The sequence below is a fragment of the Patiria miniata genome, unplaced genomic scaffold (assembly GCF_015706575.1).
Source record: "Patiria miniata isolate m_02_andy unplaced genomic scaffold, ASM1570657v1 HiC_scaffold_12, whole genome shotgun sequence".
NCBI classification, from domain to species: domain Eukaryota; kingdom Metazoa; phylum Echinodermata; class Asteroidea; order Valvatida; family Asterinidae; genus Patiria; species Patiria miniata.
This window is the reverse complement of record NW_024037050.1, coordinates 5,027,187-5,044,519: the sequence shown is the minus strand read 5'-3', so window position 1 is coordinate 5,044,519 and position 17,333 is coordinate 5,027,187. Positions and strand designations below refer to the sequence as shown.

Sequence of the window (17,333 nt, the reverse complement as noted above, 5' to 3'; positions counted from 1 at the left end):
ATTATGTTTGTCCTTTTCTTTCATGAAAATGGTGTTTTTTGTAAGTGGGCAGAACGCTGTGCCCCAATCTATAACAAGTTAGCTAAAGTTGTCTACTGACACTCATTCAAATGGGCCATGTTTTGTCGACCCTAAACTTGAAAAATGGACTCTCCATGGCAAACTCTTGGTGGCGCACTGCACTGAATCGCCCGATACCACACAAATTACAAGATGTGTTAATATGACTCCAATGAATACATGTTTATCAAATCAACTGAATACAAATCAACTTTACATTTTTCTGATAAATAAAATGAATACTCGGGAATGATTTTATACTATCTATACACAGACTAGCCAGCAAAGGTTACTTGGTTTTTTTTTTTTGACATTACCTGAACATGCTGCTCTTTGAATTCTGTATAATTATGTGTAAAATATGATAAATTAATATTTTGAAATTTGTTTTGAAATTACTGAGGGAATAAATCTGATAAGATTTTAAGTGAGTCGAGTGGTCCTTCTCTCTACACTTGCTTTGTGAAGCTCAAAACCAATAGTGGAACAACACAGACATAAATTTCCTAAACTCACTGGGATAAATTAATCCATGATATAATGTCTGTCTTGGGGCTTGGGAAAATATCAAGGGAAAAGATCCACAAGTGATGGACGATGGCTGAAAACACTCACATTTTGCCGAGCATGATTTACATGCAGAGAAGAAAATGGTTACTAACTGAAGCATAAAAGACACATGCAGTACTTAGCTTGTTTATCCTCTGCCCCGTTTGCCTTATAATAGATCTCAGCCCCCCCCCCCCCAAAAAAGTCTCCGGTTTCTGGTATGGAGCTTGCCCCAAAAGTGGTGCGGTGACGCGGCTTTTTTTTTTTTGGTTGGACTTTTTTCTTCAAATGTCGGCTGATGTCTGCAAATGGTGCCCGACTGATTTGAGTGCAAATATATGGGAGTCCACATAAAGCTTATACTCGATCGTAACCCCATCTAAAAACACGTTAAAATTATGCAGCAGCAGGATTCCAGTCAAACCAATGAGTTTGGCGGTTTTGAGACATCATCTTACATTGAAATAAAAACTTTTTCATTTTGCCGACGCACATGGCTATGGCGACGCACGCGCACACCAGAAACCGGAGACTTTTTTTATTTTGGCCTTGGCCATTGGGGAAAATTGGTTAGAAAGCCATTAGATAGCTATAAATGAAGAATAAACTTACTAAAAGTATGAAAATGCCCAAGAACATGCCTGTAACTATCCTCTGAAATTTTTACATAACTTTTGTGTTCAACAAGCCTCAAATCATAAACATGCTAAATATACAAAAACGTAGTACAATTGTTTATTTTTAGTGATGCACATTTACAGACTGCACAAGTTTTGCAAACACATCACTGCAAGCCGTTTTGAGTAAGACAGTCGATATCAAAACAGTTAATAACTTTGTTGCTGTAGCACATAAAACATCTATGGCTGCATTGGAAAACAAGCTTGATGCATTGAACACGCACGAAACAACAGCAAAAGGAAACTGTAGAATAGTGATCTGTTGCAATATTGGCCACATTCATTCAAATGTCAAAATGTCTTATTTCCCTAAATGTGCACTGTTTAAACAACTTTCTGATGAGTGCATTTTTTTTCTTCAGTTCTACAGCAAGTTTTGAGAACGCTCTCCAATTCTAAATTTGTGATGGACTGCCGAAAAATATTGAGCATGCTTTGAAGTCTACATGTACAGAAAATACAATTAATTCATACATTGGAATTTTAGGGAAACTTTAGACAATGTACAATAATGTTTTAAATTTTGAAGAGCCGTCAATGCCAAACATCCAACAGCAATTTCTTTTCTTCTAAAATGTTTCTTACAAAATATCGCGTCAAAAATAACCTATAAAATATTTGCCAATGTTCCGGTATATACAAATTTAATACTGAATTCATGAAGAACAGATCCTGTTCTAGACTACAACTTTTCAGCCCTCGATATCAGCCCCCAACAATCATAAATGGTCTAATACAAGTTATGAAGAGTAATGAATACATATAAGTACACAAATCAAAAGCAAGATTCAGATATATGGACTCTTGATTTCATATTGAATATACACTTTGGAAGCAATGCATACCTCTTTGTTTTATCCATGATAGGTCATGCTTTTCTATTGCCTTTAAAGAGGTTGTGAAATGCTCGAAGACATTTCCGTCATTTTTCGGGTATATGTAGCCTAAGGTGTGATGAAATAAAAACGACTATTGTGTCTGTCATGAAATGAGTACAAAAGGTACTTTTGAGAGCTGTTTTTCAGGTCCTGTTTCGACCCGAACGTGCAGTTTGTGTAAAAGTCGTCGTTGGGGGCAGCAAACAAAACATAGTAAATGGTGACGTAATAAACAGGACTCCCGATGCAGCGTAGTATAAACGAGTCCTGTTTATTACCGCACGATTTTTCTGATTTTACGAAGAACCCGACGACTGTTGATTTCAATTATGCGCTCGCCGACCAACAAATTACTCGATGAATTTCAGTTTTATAAACATATAAATGCACATAAGAAAAGAATGGGACTTTGTCATTTTGATATATATGGGTCTACTCTACAATGAAAAAATATAAAAAACAAAACGACTTTCAGCATTCCACAACCTCTTTTAACCTCTGAGCATTCACAAAAAGCCAGTAACAACATGCTTTAAGCAGTAACAATAACCTCTGATTTAAATTCATCAAGTTCAAATTCGCCAATTTTAGAGGTCAAACTAATGTTGAAGTATTTCACCTTAGAATGCCACATATCTTTTGCTTCGTATGGTTGTGATTTTCGAAACAGTTTTTATGGTAATGTCTGCTTCATGCTGAGTACACATTTAATTGTAACATAACAAGAGTCATGGTTCAGATATCAATTTACAAACTTGAAAAAGTTCCTTTTCAAGTTAAGTTGCGCTTATTATTCCTGAAAAATGAAAAAGGTATTCTGTACCATCAAACTCATCTAGGATATATATGGAAACGGTTATGTTAAAATGATGGTTTCTAAAAGGGTTCAAATACATGTGCAGTCAACTAGATTTCTATGTTTTTGCAGAAAGAAATTTGTCTCTTCTTTTTAGTGCTCTTTTACTCAAATATGGAACAGTTTTCAGCCTCTGAAGAATAAACCAATATAAAAAGTCAAACTTCCAATTATAATAATAAAATTAAAAAAGAATGGCTTTATGTAGGCATGACATCAAAAGCTTAATTTAATATAAGTTTGGGAAGAAACTGATGATGGAGGCCAGAGTCTTTACTGAAAAAAAACTGCCTATTAAACTGATTCAAATTAAACATTTTACAAATAGATTCACCATGTATTGTTTTCCAAAATAAGATCATGATACAAAAGCACCACACAATGACATGATAATAAAAAAACAAAACAAATTTGATAAGTCAGGTCGATTTTGACATGCCCTACATTTCATAATTGTGCCCATGACTTTTTATGAGGATTTTTTTTGTGATCTTTCAGTTTTTGGAAATTCATGCTTTTAAAACTTTTAAGAACATGTAAAACTTGTTATCAACTTCCAATCACGGTACACTGTACGATAAAATTGAAACATTTTCAGAGGCAATTGATTTTTTAAAAATTCACTAAAAATCTGCTGGGGATTGTGATTAAAAACACATTAATGCTTATTTTTACTACATTTTTGGGAGAAAAAAACTGTAAGAATCCATGCACAAATTGGACTGAGTTGTGATAATCTAAAATTTGGTCATTCCTGCAGAAACTCCTCACAACATTACTTGAAAATGGACCTCCTCTTTCTGCTCAAAATACTTAGTGCTCTGCAGTAGGAAAGATGCTAACTTTGTTGGCATGTGTACCATTTGAGTTCCACAGGTGTCTCTTTATTGAAAGATCTTTAGAATTTGCGGAAAAAAGGGATTCACACCGACTGTGCGTAGAGTTGTTCTCTGTAAATTCTTACAAATCCAGACACCCAATTGGGTTGTTCCGTGTTTAGAACAAGACATATTAAGTTGAATTTAAAATGAAAGCCAACTTTAAAAAATTAGATTGTGGTTAAAGGGAATGTACAACATTTGCTCTTGCTGCAAGTTTCAGTACTAAATGGATTTGGGGGATTAGAATTTTAAAGCAAATATTGTTAAACTGACTTGGTTCACGTTTTGGGCTTGAAGATGCTGGAAAAAACAAGAAAAACATCATGTTCTTGTAGTCTGGTTCCCTGACCCCACTTAAGAAGAAACGGAGCAGTTGGTGGACTTTGGGGAATTGTAAGGTCAGAGAATCAGTCTGGCAGGCTTGTACCCCTTCACAGGTGTGTAATCAATTGCAAAGAAAATGCGAAAAACTAATTATGAAAAATTAAGAACAGTTTTTGAAAAAAAACCAGTTTTCTCCAACGCTGGTCAGCCGACCAGCGTTGAAAAAATACCATTTTTCTTGAAAATGTCAGCACACCAGGAGTCACGATTTTACAGGGTGTTTTAGAATGTCATTCCCTAACAATCCAGTAAGATATTTCGTGATAATTTGATCATTTCGGTTTTTTTATGTTTGCAAATGTTGTATCTTCCCTTTAAATTAAATGTACAAATAAAATAGCAAGTTTATTAGAATAAAATTGTGCATAGATTTTCAATCTAAAAAATAATAAGTAAACTAGTGAGGTAAAATAGGGATCAAGAGGTCTGGTATTTTTTATGTGATATCCCTCAAGTCTTTTGCAGTGCTAGTGCATATATCCTCATCATGGCTGCCCATTGAGGTGTCATCACTTCTACCACAGACCTGCTTTACTGTTCAACACCCCTCTGGCTTTCTTGACTCCTTCCTTCTCTGAGGATCCCTTTCCTTTGTGACCACGTTCCTTCTTCTTGCCCATCCCTGAGCTGCCATTCGCGTTGACTGTCGCACCTCGTGGAAGACTCTTACTACCAAGATTGTTGACACTCTCGGGGCCTTTCATCCGTCCGGGGCTCTTGGCTCGACCAGGACTCTTGCCGCGACCCAGGCTCCTGGACCCGTCTGGGACGTCCTTGGCACTCTTCTTGGGTGACGGTTGGCGACGGTCTTTACTGGAAGACCCGGATGTGATCGAGCCGTTCATATCAGTCAGGCTGGAGCCGGCGGAGTCGCTAGAGTTGAGTCGACGTTTGTCCTGAGGGTGGAGGACACCGTTACCCAGTGGGGTGACCAGCTCGATGCGGAGACGCTGGGAGCTCAGGATCTCCTTGACCACTTCACCGTGCTTGGCCCACTTCACGCTGCGGTCATTCACCCCGACAATAAAATCACCCTCTTTCACACCACTTGCCTGTTAGGAATTTAAAAATGTTATCAGTAAATATTAAGTTTACTCTGAAAATGCAAAATGTTTGGATAATACATTTGCTAACACATTCCAAGTTGTGTTCATGAACTAAAAACTTAAATGTGTTACTGTTGCCAGCCTAGTAACTTAGTAACTTTTACCATTTTATTAGTTACATTGTTACATTGACTGTTAAAAAAATTTGACATGGTCGCATTTTGTCATCACAAAGGCAACTGTTTGTCTGTCCAATACCAACACGATCAGTTGCACAGAGATGTTGCATATAGATGTTTTTACCACTGACATTCCAAACAAAGACTTCCCAAGGTTTTTACCCTAATTTTTTTTATCTATTTCTGGATTTGCCCTTTTAACCCTCCGACGCAGAAAGCCCATTTAGTAACACACTTACAGTAAGGGGTCCCCCGGGGACCCAAATATTTAGCGCCACGGTTTGAGGCTACACAACACTGTATCCACATGAACACAATCTTGCCATGTCTGTAGACTAAGGAGGTGTACTTGTATACATAGTCTGTGGCAGTCCTTCATTTAAAGAAAATCCAGGAGAGCTATAAATCGCTCTCCTCAAATATTCGAGGAGAGCAAATCGCTCTCCTTAAAATCTACGGATAAACAGCGGTAAAACGACGGGTTACCATTGTTTTTGTTTTATTTTGAATATAAGGATTTATTCAAGGGGCTGCATTATTATTAGTTTTTGCATAATAACATATGCTCAAGTTGCGTTACTTTTTTCGTTTTGTAACTGTAAGACAAGGTAAAATTTATTTAAAAAAACTAACTAAATGGAGATTAATAAAAGGTTTGACTACTGCTCAGGCTTTCATTTTTTAATACAGGTGTCAGTTGGTTCATCACTTGATTATACTTGGAAAATGGAGAGCTAATAAACGGCACATAAAGCAACTGAAAAATTGCTTTCAGATTCGTTAAAATTATATGAAATTTTCAGCCTGAACTATTTCAATTGCTCTACGAAAGCTTCACAAAAAGGGCCTCAAAATGACACAAACTTGCCTTAAGTTTTATCGAAAATATCTGCCGTCGATAATCTTAAAAATAACGGAAAATGCAGGTCAAGTATGCCATATACACAATGCTAGTCACGACGAGAAACTGGCTAACAACATCTGAACTTCGCACTAGTACGAGCGTTTGTGATGCACTGTGTGTGGTGGGCCGGCAATGAGACTCGTTTCACGGTATAGGATTTCGGTGAAACACGCTGCATCGTTTCACTTCACATACCAGTAAAACTTCCTCAAAATAAATTCATGAACACGGGAAATACATACACAGACAAGAGAGATCAAGTTTTGTGAATAAGCTTGCAAAGATCGTCCTTCTCAATCGTTGTTTTCTTGGCATTTTTACGACATCTATTCCGTCCAGCCTGCACGCAAAACACTGTACGGCAGGCAGTGCATTGCACCGCGCAGGACTATTACATTGACTGGTTACCGCATTTTCATCATGCCTTCATTGGGACTTAGTGGGCGGCGCAGCGGGAACCAGTCATTGCTGCACTTGCACGTACGGGCCCACGTGTTTTCATGCAGCTCTACGCGATATGCAGATTGTGCACGCACAGTATACAACCGCTGTACACACACGATCTTATACAGTACATACGAGCTCGGTGTTCGTTCATTTTTAGCGATGTCCAGCGGCATATTAACGTGAGTTTGGGCATTATACCAACGAAAAATACGTGTAGCTTAAGACTTAAAATCCTTTGCGTTTTTATCACTTCTTATTTTTAAACTTCCCGTGTTTGACGAGCCCTCTTTTGGATTTCTGAGGAGCGCTATTTTTAGCGCTCCTTCGAGACAGTCGAGGAGCGCAGTAGGAGCGCCTGCGCGATCGCGCTCCTTAAAAATGAAGGACTGCTGTGGTCAAGCCGTGCACTGTCTACTCGCAAGTGACCTTGTTTGTGCACGTGTATATGGTGGGTCCCCAGGTGGGCAGAAATTGCGTCGGAGTTGTTTTGTGCGCGTGTATATGGTGGGTCCCCGGATGGGCAGAAATTGCATCGTCCTTAGCCCAGGTTGTCATGCTCAGATGTGCCTGACCCGGGGTCACACACTAAAGGTGACTGCATATATCCGTAGAGGGTGTCTCTTGCTAGGATTAGATGGAAGATCACCAGAATTGGTTTAATTTTTTTTTTTAATTAAGGTAATTAACCAAATTGGGTCCCCAAAAGGGCTAGATTCTGCGCCGGAGGGTTAAACTGACACTTTTTGTATTTATAAACACTATACACTCAGTGTTGTTCGAGGGCTTGCGAGAAAAGCTTCACAAGCTTACTTGGGTGGGACTCGAACCCACAACCTTATTTTTACTCTTACAGACGTCAGACCACTCGACCACTGAACTTACCAGGGTCTGCTGGCCTGTTTGAGTCTAATGTAGCAGTAAGTATCGCAACCAGAAACAAGTTTTTTATCATTGTAAAGTAGGAAAGAACAAAGCCTGGTATGATTAAATTGGGTGAAAACCAGTGACAATGCCTATATTTTCTGCAATTGGGACCACTGCAAACCATGTAGAAATGGGAGGCAAATGTGGCATGAAATAACTGTCTATTAAATCAACACTTTGCATAGTTATTTTTTAGGCAATTTGCACCCTAAATCAAACTGCTGAGATGTAGGAATCTCGACTAGGTGAAATAACCACACACAATGGTGATGCAATCTGCACATTTTTCTGGGCTGCATTTGTATCCCGTACACCCATCATTTCAAATAGCCCTTATTTTGGACCATAATTGACCCTCGGATGTGCAATCGTTTTAGCTAGTTTAACCCTCTCTCTGTGTAAAATTTGGAACTCCTTAGTCACACAATTTGAACCGACATAAAGGTTGAGCTTACCGAAGCCACATATCCCGGGTCCACACTGGCGACGATAACGGGCGAGTCACCACGCACCGTGAAGCCAAAGCCTTCAACTCCTCGCTGGATGTCAACCATACGAGGAGCTGACCAGTTGTTTCTGGAATTAAAGATAGCAAGTGGACCCTGCAGGAAGCAAAAAACAACAAAACACAAGAAAAGGCAGGTCATTAGCAACTGGATGGAAAGCTGAGAGAGATGTATGAGACTAACAAATGGTTTTGCTGGTTGCATTCATTTATAAAAGATTACGTGGACGATGAGGTTTTAAAATGTTTGGACAACTACTCACAAGTTTATGGAAGATGTCGTTAACTGTCACTCTTGTAAAGTCAATCGCAGTCGGCTCGGGAACTTGCTTGGCCTTACCTAATACGATGCAAAAATAATAAACATAGACAAGAGAGACAGAAATGAATCCTAGTTTATGTCAAGTTCATAAACAAATACTATAGAAGTGTCTCGGGAATCAAAAAGTTCAGTAAGATTAACTGACCAAAAAAAGGTAACTGCTGTTGTACACGTAACTGCAGAACTTTGTGCATGTAAGATGGAACTTGTTATGTATGATTTCATAAATAAAATCATACATTTCACAATATTTCTGGAGCATTCCCTAAGAGAGAAACAGCATCTTCAAAACAATTATTAGTACCAATAAATGAAAACCAAGATACCAAATACATCAACGATGGTCAACACATCCGTGCCAACAAAAGAAAATTAACAATTGACAAATACAGACAAAACCTTTTTCACAGATGATAATTTACATACATGTACATGTACAACCTAATATCAAGTACAAGTGTAAATTTTGTTAGTGATTTGAGGGTTTTTCATTTGAAACTCTCTCATTTCCTGTTAGTTGTCCATTTTACGGTCTGTAGGTTTTGTTCACGATTTTATGTAAGATCCCTTTTCTGTATAGCTCCCTATTTCTGTGCAGGTTCCTATACACATTCCTATTTCTAAACAAGTTGTGTTACTAAACAAACATCCTATTTCCATACAAACTCCTATTACAGATTCAGTTCCAAATGTCTATTTTTAGCTACCCCGCAAGCCTGAGTGGTTGTACTTCCCAATATATGCCACTTTAGCTTTGTGACATGCTAAAAACACAGATGCAGAATTTGTTTGTGTTCCACGAGTGCAAGTGGGATAATAAATTTCTGTTTGAGCTAAACTTGACACAGAGTAAAGATCCAATCATACACTGTGGTCATGTTTCGGCTCCCCTCCTATTCCACATGCCTGTATGACAAAAACATGGGGACCTTGGAACAGCAGGCATGCACCCAAGAAGTAACCAAAAAGATGAATTTCAAGCTTTCAGACACGCAACTTTTCCTCGGATCAGCTGATTTCCTCATTTTTTTTACTTCACACTTACAAAGTCTTGTAAAGATTGGAGTTTCCTCGTTTTTGTGTTACTTCCAAGTTGCATGCCTGAGCTTTACAAGCATTTATGCAGTATTTTTCAGTGATGAGAGGAAAACGTTCATGTTGAGAAAAGGAAGTCATGTCATGCAGTATGGACCGTGCACCAGTGGATAATGCACACTGTTGTTGCCATGGATAGACCAATCGGGATCAGAGATGTGAATTTACTTGAGGACAAATGCATTAACGCTTGTGCGTATTTTGGTTATATATTTTGCATCGAATAGAAGGATTCACGCGTGCCTGCAGTAAACATAAATTTGATATGCACAGGGGTGTGAGTGACCACTGATAAAAATAGCTGAAAACAGCTGGAAAAAAAGTGTAAAAAAGTTGAACTTAGGAAATCTCCTATACTTTTGTACACAGCAAGTGAAGGAAAAATCTGAAAAAAAAGCTGAAATCCAACACACAAAAAAGCTGAAATCAGCTTTAAAGCTGAGATTTCACACCCCTGTATGCAGTTATCAGGAACTAACCCTTAATGTCTGGGACATCCATCATCTCAAAGAAGTCGTCCTCTTCATCTAGCTCTGTGTAGCAGTTCATGGAGCGGTCGGTAGACTGCCGCAAGACCTCCTGCAGTGTGTCAATCTTACGCAGCATCTTGGAGAGCCTGTGGACCCCCAGGGCCTCCTCGTGCAGTATCAGAGCCTGCCGGATGTGGGCTTTACTCAGTCGCTTGCGTTCCTGCTGTGACCGTGGCACCTGCAAGGTGCGATGTTCATCGTAGACGGTGGGGAAGACTCTCTCTAGTGTGGCCTGATCGTAGGTGGAGTCTGCATTTCAGAGATGATTCAATTTAGTTTAAATATTTACATTTAGAAACTTTATCAAATTAACAAGTACATGTATAGTATGTTGCATATATACATTATCAAACTTAAAAAAAACTGCACCCACATCATGATATGGGCAATTTCACGGTTACTCACGTTCCATTTTTGATGTACTTTTGAGTTTCCATGGGCTGTAATTACCTTACTGAAAAGGTTTAATAACTGTTATCCCCATGGTAGAAAGAGTGGGCCTAGACCTACCTAAGCACCAAAGATGGCATCTAGAAAAATGTGTTATGTATGTGAAAACAAGACGCACAAAATTGGTTACTCACGTTACGAAAATGTAACATCTTGTTAATCATACAGAACACATTTTTCTGGATGTCATCTTTGGTGCTTAGGTAGGTCTAGGTCTACTCTATCTACCATGGGGATAACAGTTATCTAACTTTTTCAGTAAGGTAATTACAGCCCAAGGAAACTCAAAAGTACATCAAAAATGTAATGTGAGTAACCGTGGAATTACCCATATGCCTCTGATAATTATTACATCAATTATTATCCACGTGGAGCATTGTGGGCCCTATTCAAAAGGCCACGAGTTGCTGCTCAGAACACTCTTATTCCTACCCTAAAGAGTAGCAGTTGCAATAGAGTGTCTTGCCCAGGGACACAAGCACCATGATCCCTACCAGGGTTCGAACCAACGTACCATCTCACATGAGTCCAACATTTCAACACAGGACCTGTCATGCCTGTGCGAGATAACCGCTTAGGAGGTGTTTGCGCGGTAACCACCAGGACCAGAACTCTACAAAGATCAGTAGGTTATCTTACGTCTATCTGAGTAGCCCATTGCTGCATAGTAGTGTGATGACGCCTTGAAGTGTTGTGATTTGACCAGCACCAGGGAGATCCAGGAGTAAGGGACGTAATCTTTGACCTTAGGATGCATCATGAGCTGGTGCACCTTGGAGTAAGCCTCCGAAACCTGGTAGATGACAAAGTTTTGAGGAAAAAAATGTAAGGCATAGGCCAAAAAAAAAAAAATAGTCGGTCTCTGGTCAGACCGAAGTTCCGGAATTGATGCGGCGACGCGTTTTTTATTTTTTTATTTGGTGGCTTTTTTTTTTCAAGCTTGTATTGTACAGTCAAGGTGGGTACTATTTTGCTTGTTTGTGTCCTCATTATACATTGGTGTCCTCCATCATTTGCCTTGGTGCCTTTTATCATTTGCCTTGGTGCAATTTCCCCATTCCTTGGTGCTCCTTGGTACAAAAATTTGAGGAGGTGCGGCAATAGAGGGTGCTGTTGTAGCTTCCGTGTTAATTTGAAAAAAAAAGAAAGGTTGACGCACATGATTAAAATCGACACGCACGCTGACCAGAGACCAATTATTTTTTTTTCTTTGACCTTAACTTTGAAATCCTTTCAATTTATGCAGAAAATGCATGTCAAGCTGCCAATATCAAGATCAAACATACGTCACTAGAAATCAACAAATTTAGCTTATATTTAGATTTAACATACATGTACCTTATAAGTGCAAAATAATAAACTATTGGGCATAGAGAAATGCTAAATGTTGTTCAATGTATTAAGTGGAAATAGCCTTTAACAAATTGTGAACTGCCAATTTTCTTCATCAGTTCGGCTACCAACAGCAGGGATTTCTTTTATTTTGAAATCTCTGGCAGTTAAGGCATATAAATGAAATGGAAGATGTCTTAAAGGGAAATGTACAACATTTGCTTTTTCTTTAATTTTCAGATATAAATGGATTTGGAGGATTAGTATGTTATAGCAAATATTGTTAAACTGACTTGTTTCACGTTTCGCGCTTGTAGATGCTGGAAAACAAATAAACCCAATCATGTTCTTGTAGTCTGGTTCCCTGGCCCTACTTAAAATGAAACGGAGCAATTTATAGACATTGGGGAATTGTAAGGTCAGAGAATCAGTCTAGTACCCCTTCACAGGTGTGTAATCAATTGCAAAGAAAATGCGGAATAATTAACCATGAAGAATTAGGAACACTTTTTGAAAAAAACCAAACAGTTTCCTCCAACACTGGTCGGCCGACAAGCTTTGGAAAAAACAATATTTCTTGAAAATGTCAGCAGACCAGGAGCCGCGTTTTTACAGGATACTTTAGACTGTCATTCCCTAACAATCCAATAAGATATTTTGTGATAATTTGATCATTTCGTTTTTTGATTTTTTGCAAATGTTGTATCTTCCCTTTAACAAAACAAAAACAACCCCCTCCAAAAAAGAAAAAAAGAAAGAGAAAAAAAAAGGGATGATCGGCAGCAGCAGCAGTAGTGGTAGGAATATCCGCAGCAGCTGCAGCAGGAACACAAACAGCAGCAGCACTAATATTCTCAGCATCAACACCAGCAAGTTGAAGGAGCAACAGCAGCAGCAGCAACCATACGTAACAGCAACATATTCAGCAGGACATCAGGACAGGCTAACACCTAGAGAATAAGTCACAAAGTATAACAGCAACATTGAACAAGTACTAGACTTACAACAGCAGCTTCTTGTGCTATTTCAAAGCTGGTCTGGATGTCTTCAGCAATACCACCCAGAACTCTCCTCTCAAAGATACACTCTTGAACTTGACCCTATCAGAAGGAAACACACAAAAAATTCCAAACTGTAAATGAAAACTAACTTTACTCTAGCCTCATATGGTGACAACTGCTCAAATGCTTAGAACTTTATTGTACACATAGCTTTATCAAATTCACAAGGACGCATTAAGAACGGTAAGTACAAAAACAAATGTTCCAGTTTCAGTTGCTCCTTAACAAAAATTGTATTTTTCCCGATTAAAGACTTTTATGTATTATTCAACTTATCTAATTATTCAACTTTCTAAAAATTTGTCAAGAGAACTTTCTTTCAATGAAGCTATTGTTTTAAGACAGATCCACAAGGCATGTTGTGTTGTGTCCACGTAAAGGGTGCTATTATGATCCTTGCTCTCCCCCGTAAAGATTCTCTATGCAGAGAAATCCTGCATGCATCAATGCTAAATGCACCACTGCGAGTTGCTGTAGGTACAGACCATATTACATTTTCTTGTGTTTTTTTTACAAATTGGATGCTGTAGTCACATGATGCCAACTTTCAGAAAACTGTTCTCTTCTGCACATGTGAATCTCTTAAAATGTGACTGGTGTGAAATTGGTGACATGTAAACTGTTATAATGTAGGCAAAATAACATGCAAATGATGCTTAAATGCTTGGGCTGCCCGATAGTTGCCCAATGGTATGGCATCACATGTAACATGGTCTATACATTAAACTAAGAAACAAAACACTCCCATTATAAATTCAGGATACCAAATAGGGTTTTGCTCTTCAAACACTGTTTGTTTTGTCTCATCCAAGAGCTTAGGAGAAAAGAATCAAGTCTACTCAGATGGGACTCGAACCCAGGACCTCCTACAGGTGTTTTTTCTTCCAAGCTCTCGGGCAACATTGACTTGCGGTGTTCATGAATTTACACGTACATGTATGTTTGTGAAGAGCAAGCCCCCAAATTGCATTAATATCTCCCGAATACAAAATTCCATCAGACAAATTGAGTTTCAGGGGAGAATCAAATATCTACTAAAAAAAGCTTCTGTGACTACTATCAAAGTGACATCTTACCATCATGAGTGCTTCTAACATGAGCAGCACAGGCGTGCTCATGTCCATGCTGGGAGCGTGGCTGAAGTTAGCAGCAAGGTACCCGAAGCCGCCGGCAGCACACTGCAAGTTAGCAATGGCCTCCTGGATCCCTTCCGGCATGCTCCGGTCCTGCCGGGCACCTATCTGGGTGAACAGGGAGCAGACGTTGAACAGGACGCTGCCCTTCTCAAAGGCAATGGACCTCTGGACTGAGGGAATACCAGTCAGGGCATCATACCTGGGTGACACAAAGTACAAATTACATTTCGACTTTTTCACATTACTGATGGTATATTGTAAATAAAACTACATTCCTTCAGATAAGTTGATTTTAAAGAGGTTGTGGAATGCTCGAAGACATTTCCGTCATTTTTTTGGGTATATGTAGCCTAAGGTGTGATGAAATAAAAACGACTATTGTTTCTGTCATGAAATGAATACAAAAGGTACGTGCAATTTGTGTAAAAGTCGTCGTTGGGGGCAGCAAACAAAACATAGTAAATCGTGACGTTATAAACAGGACTTGTTTATACTACGCTGCATAGGGAGTCCTGTTTATTACGTCACGATTTACTATGTTTTGTTTGCTGCCCCCAACGACGACTTTTGCACAAATTGCACGTTCGGGTCGAAACAGGACCTGAAAAACAGCTCTCAAAAGTACCTTTTGTATTCATTTCATGACAGAAACAATAGTCGTTTTTATTTCATCACACCTTAGGCTACATATACCCAAAAATTGACGGAAATGTCTTCGAGCATTCCACAACCTCTTTAATGCTGGAGTCAATAGACCTTTATCATGCTGCCACCATTTTAGTCATGTTCTCTGTATCCAATAACAGTACTAAATGATAACATTTTTTGTGCAAAAAGGAACCAGACTATTTTTCCTTCCAGCCTCGCTTTGGTTACGTTGATTTGAATGGAAAAAAATACCATGGCCACAACATGATAATGGTCTATTGTTCTATTGAATGTTGCGTAGCTGACGATTGATGACCGCAACATGATAATGGTCTATTGTTCTATTGAATGTTGCGTAGCTGACGATTGATGACCGCAACATGATAATGGTCTATTGTTCTATTGAATGTTGCGTAGCTGACGATTGATGACCGCAACATGATAATGGTCTATTGTTCTATTGAATGTTGCGTAGCTGACGATTGATGACCGCAACATGATAATGGTCTATTGTTCTATTGAACGTTGCGTAGCTGATGATTGTAACAGAAGCAATTTGGGGAAGAGGCACACTGTGATCTTGCTGTATGAGAACATGTAGGTCTCTGTTTTAAAACAAAAAATAAGGAAGGTACATGTTGCTACATCTACATATCACGTTTTATTACCCATTCCATTCTATTTTCCCAGAAAAGTTTGATATCAATGTTTTTAAACAACATTAATGAATGCCATCTTTTGGCATATACATGTATCACTTTGCCTTAGATTTCGCTGAAAGTAGACAAGCGCAACACTGTGGTATCTACAGTAACTGGTACAGGTATGAATAAATGCACATTAACCGTGAGCACACTCATACATGCACTAACATGTAATAACATTTAAAATATCCTAAAAGTAAGTAAAGGATGCTAAACTTGGGTAAGATATTTGATAAAACTTTAGGCCTAAAATTTCAATCAAAACTATGTACCATCTTGTACCATTTGACCATCTCACCAAACCCAAAGTCTGTGACTCAGCGATTAAGAAAACCACTCGCTTCAAAATAAACTCTTGCCATCTTGTGCAGTTGGGATATCTTAAATGCTTATTTCTCCCTTGGCAATTTTGCCAGAAAACTTTACCAAAATCTAATACTCTGTATAAAATAAACAACTGCGCATGCTTTGTAACTCGGATTTTACAGCCCATTTAAAGTAATATTGCCTAAACTGTTCTATCCTGAAAATCAATCAAAGTAATGCCACAGCAGGTGTGGTATTTTGAAGCAGCACAACTACAACTTTCTCTGCTGAGTGCTATGATGTTACTTTTCTTTGTTACAAAACTTAATGGGATTAGCACTGACACCTACTGAGTCAATGTGCTCATTAATGATGAGTCAGGTTGGCGTAGCAGTACTTTCCTCGCCTTCCACTGCTGTGACCCGGGTTTGAATCCCGCCCGGGCCAATATGTGGATTGGGTTTTCAGTCCCTACCTGATTCCGTGGATTTTCCTCAGAATATTCCTCTGGGCTTTTCCTCCCACCTCTAAAACTGTAATTTCTTCTCATTGTCTTCTCTCTACAGGTTTCTTCAGGCTTTCGAGCTACAGTGCTTAAGGTACTTTTGAGGAATCCTTGGTTTCATTACCAGGAAGAATTAAAATAAAAAATAAAAAATAAACCAGTGCTTATGAGACTAGTATTAACTGCATAGAATCTCCATTATTTTCGTCTTTTCTGCGAAAAACAAAGCTACAGATATTTTATAACTGAAGTCTGATTTTTTCAGGCTAAACTGCATATATCATTCAAGAACAAGCCTCACCATGTCAGGTATATGCCAGTGTGTCTATCTGCAGGGAAGAATCGGTTTTCGATGAAGTAGAGCTGGTTGTAGTATTCAAATAACAAATCCACCCCTTCAGCGTTCCTCTTTGGGGTTCGCATTGCCTGATGGTAAGTGGGAAAACAAATACATGTAATAGGAAAACAATCTGGTGTTATTTGTGTCTTTAGAGTCCAGTTTAAACTTTTGAACTCTATATTGATAATGTACACAATACTTTGCCATTTCTGAAAGTCGAAGTCAATACTTCAATGACTGAAATCATCGGAGCATATAGTGTTTTTCAGAACTGCACGTGCAGGTAGCATTTAACCTCTGTAAGTAGAATGGCTATTCAAATTGCCAAGATATTTACAGGGATGACTGATCACCAATAGGGAACTTCCAAAGCTGGGTGGGACAGAAAAACCCCCTTGCAAAGCTACATGTATTTTGCAATATATGGGACAGGCAACTCATCACATACATGTACATGTCTTTCAAACTCTAGACTCATTCACTTGGCAGTTAAAGGGAATACATGTATACAACATTTGCTTTTGCTGTAATTCTCAGAAATGGATGGATTTTGGGGGTTAGTATTTTGTAGCAACTACCAGTATTTTTACACTGACTTGTTTGAAGTTTTG

The 17,333-nt window shown here is 38.7% G+C and overlaps 1 protein-coding gene across 1 annotated transcript in view; it reads right to left on the bottom strand.

Annotated features, from left to right (window-relative positions):
• Positions 1-4,618: 4,618 nt before the first annotated feature.
• The window catches only part of LOC119746101 (rhophilin-1-like), a 29,746-nt gene continuing 17,031 nt past the window's right edge, over positions 4,619-17,333 (bottom strand). Inside the window, exons 5-12 of the mRNA XM_038222897.1 lie at positions 16,684-16,808; positions 14,160-14,418; positions 13,027-13,122; positions 11,330-11,483; positions 10,190-10,489; positions 8,557-8,633; positions 8,244-8,390; positions 4,619-5,340 (exon numbers count right to left, since the gene is read on the bottom strand). Coding sequence (XP_038078825.1) covers positions 4,804-5,340; positions 8,244-8,390; positions 8,557-8,633; positions 10,190-10,489; positions 11,330-11,483; positions 13,027-13,122; positions 14,160-14,418; positions 16,684-16,808 — 1,695 coding nt within the window. The 3' untranslated portion in view covers positions 4,619-4,803. The remainder of the gene's footprint in view (positions 5,341-8,243; positions 8,391-8,556; positions 8,634-10,189; positions 10,490-11,329; positions 11,484-13,026; positions 13,123-14,159; positions 14,419-16,683; positions 16,809-17,333) is intronic.